We start from the raw sequence: 1,256 nt of genomic DNA on the forward strand, positions 1-1,256 counted from the left end.
TGAGTTCTGTAGTACTGGAGGGGGGGGGGGTGGGTGTTGAGTTCTGTAGTACTGGAGGGGGGTGGGTGTTGAGTTCTGTAGTACTGGAGGGGGGGGGGTGGGTGTTGAGTTCTGTAGTACTGGAGGGGGGTGTTGAGTTCTGTAGTATACTGGAGGGGTGGGGGGGTGTTGAGTTCTGTAGTACTGGAGGGGGGGGGGGGTGTTGAGTTCTGTAGTACTGGAGGGGGGGGGGGTGTTGAGTTCTGTAGTACTGGAGGGGGGGTGGGGTGTTGAGTTCTGTAGTACTGGAGGGGGGGGTGGGTGTTGAGTTCTGTAGTACTGGAGGGGGGTGGGTGTTGAGTTCTGTAGTACTGGGAGGGGGGGGGGTGGGTGTGAGTTCTGTAGTACTGGAGGGGGGGGGGGTGTTGAGTTCTGTAGTACTGGAGGGGGGTGGGGTTGTTGAGTTCTGTAGTACTGGAGGGGGGGGTGGGTGTTGAGTTCTGTAGTACTTGGAGGGGTGTGTTGAGTTCTGTAGTACTGGAGGGGGGTGTTGAGTTCTGTAGTACTGGAGGGGGTGTTGAGTTCTGTAGTACTGGAGGGGGGGGGGGTGTTGAGTTCTGTAGTACTGGAGGGGGGTGTTGAGTTCTGTAGTACAACAGGATCTGGACATGAACACTGCATGATGGGAGGGAGTAGTGTAGTGTCACCCATGGTTAGATCCCCCCATACACAGGTGATGATACTCACAGTCTGCAGGGGGCTGCTCATCTGCTTGCCTGTGCTCTTGTGGTCTATGACACTCATGGCTGTGGATGAGGATCCGATGGTTGGAGGAGCTGTGCTGGGACAGGGAGTGTAGGAGGACTTGTGTGTTCTGTCCCCAGATTGTCCCAGCACCTCCCAGTCCTCCCAGACATCCTCCAGTGCTGACAGGTGCAGGGGGGGCGGGCCTGCCTCCAGGAAGTGATCAGACTGACTGTGTGTTACATTGTATATGTGTGTGATCCATTGTGTGTTACATTGTATGTATATATATATATATATATATATATGATCCAGACCTGTCATTGTGTGTTACATTGTATATTGTATACATGTGTGATCCAGATCTATCTTCATGTGTTACGTTGTATATATGTGTGATCCAGACCTGTCATTGTGTGTTACATTGTATATACAGTATTGTGTAAAAGTTTAGGCGGTGTTAATAAATGCTGTGAATGAAGAATGCTTTCAGAAAAAGAGTGTGTATAGTTTATTGTTATCAATTAACAAAA

At 50.6% G+C, this 1,256-nt stretch overlaps 1 protein-coding gene across 1 annotated transcript in view; it reads right to left on the bottom strand.

Annotated features, from left to right (window-relative positions):
* Positions 1-891, bottom strand: part of KCTD14 (potassium channel tetramerization domain containing 14) — a 24,838-nt gene extending 23,947 nt beyond the window's left edge. Inside the window, exon 1 of the mRNA XM_077451366.1 lies at positions 727-891. Coding sequence (XP_077307492.1) covers positions 727-783 — 57 coding nt within the window. The 5' untranslated portion in view covers positions 784-891. The remainder of the gene's footprint in view (positions 1-726) is intronic.
* Between the last annotated feature and the right edge of the window lie 365 nt (positions 892-1,256).

This window comes from Lithobates pipiens, unplaced genomic scaffold, assembly GCF_037356315.1.
Source record: "Lithobates pipiens isolate NorthernLeopardFrog02 unplaced genomic scaffold, aLitPip1_a1.2 Scaffold_23, whole genome shotgun sequence".
Classification (NCBI taxonomy): Eukaryota; Metazoa; Chordata; class Amphibia; order Anura; family Ranidae; genus Lithobates; species Lithobates pipiens.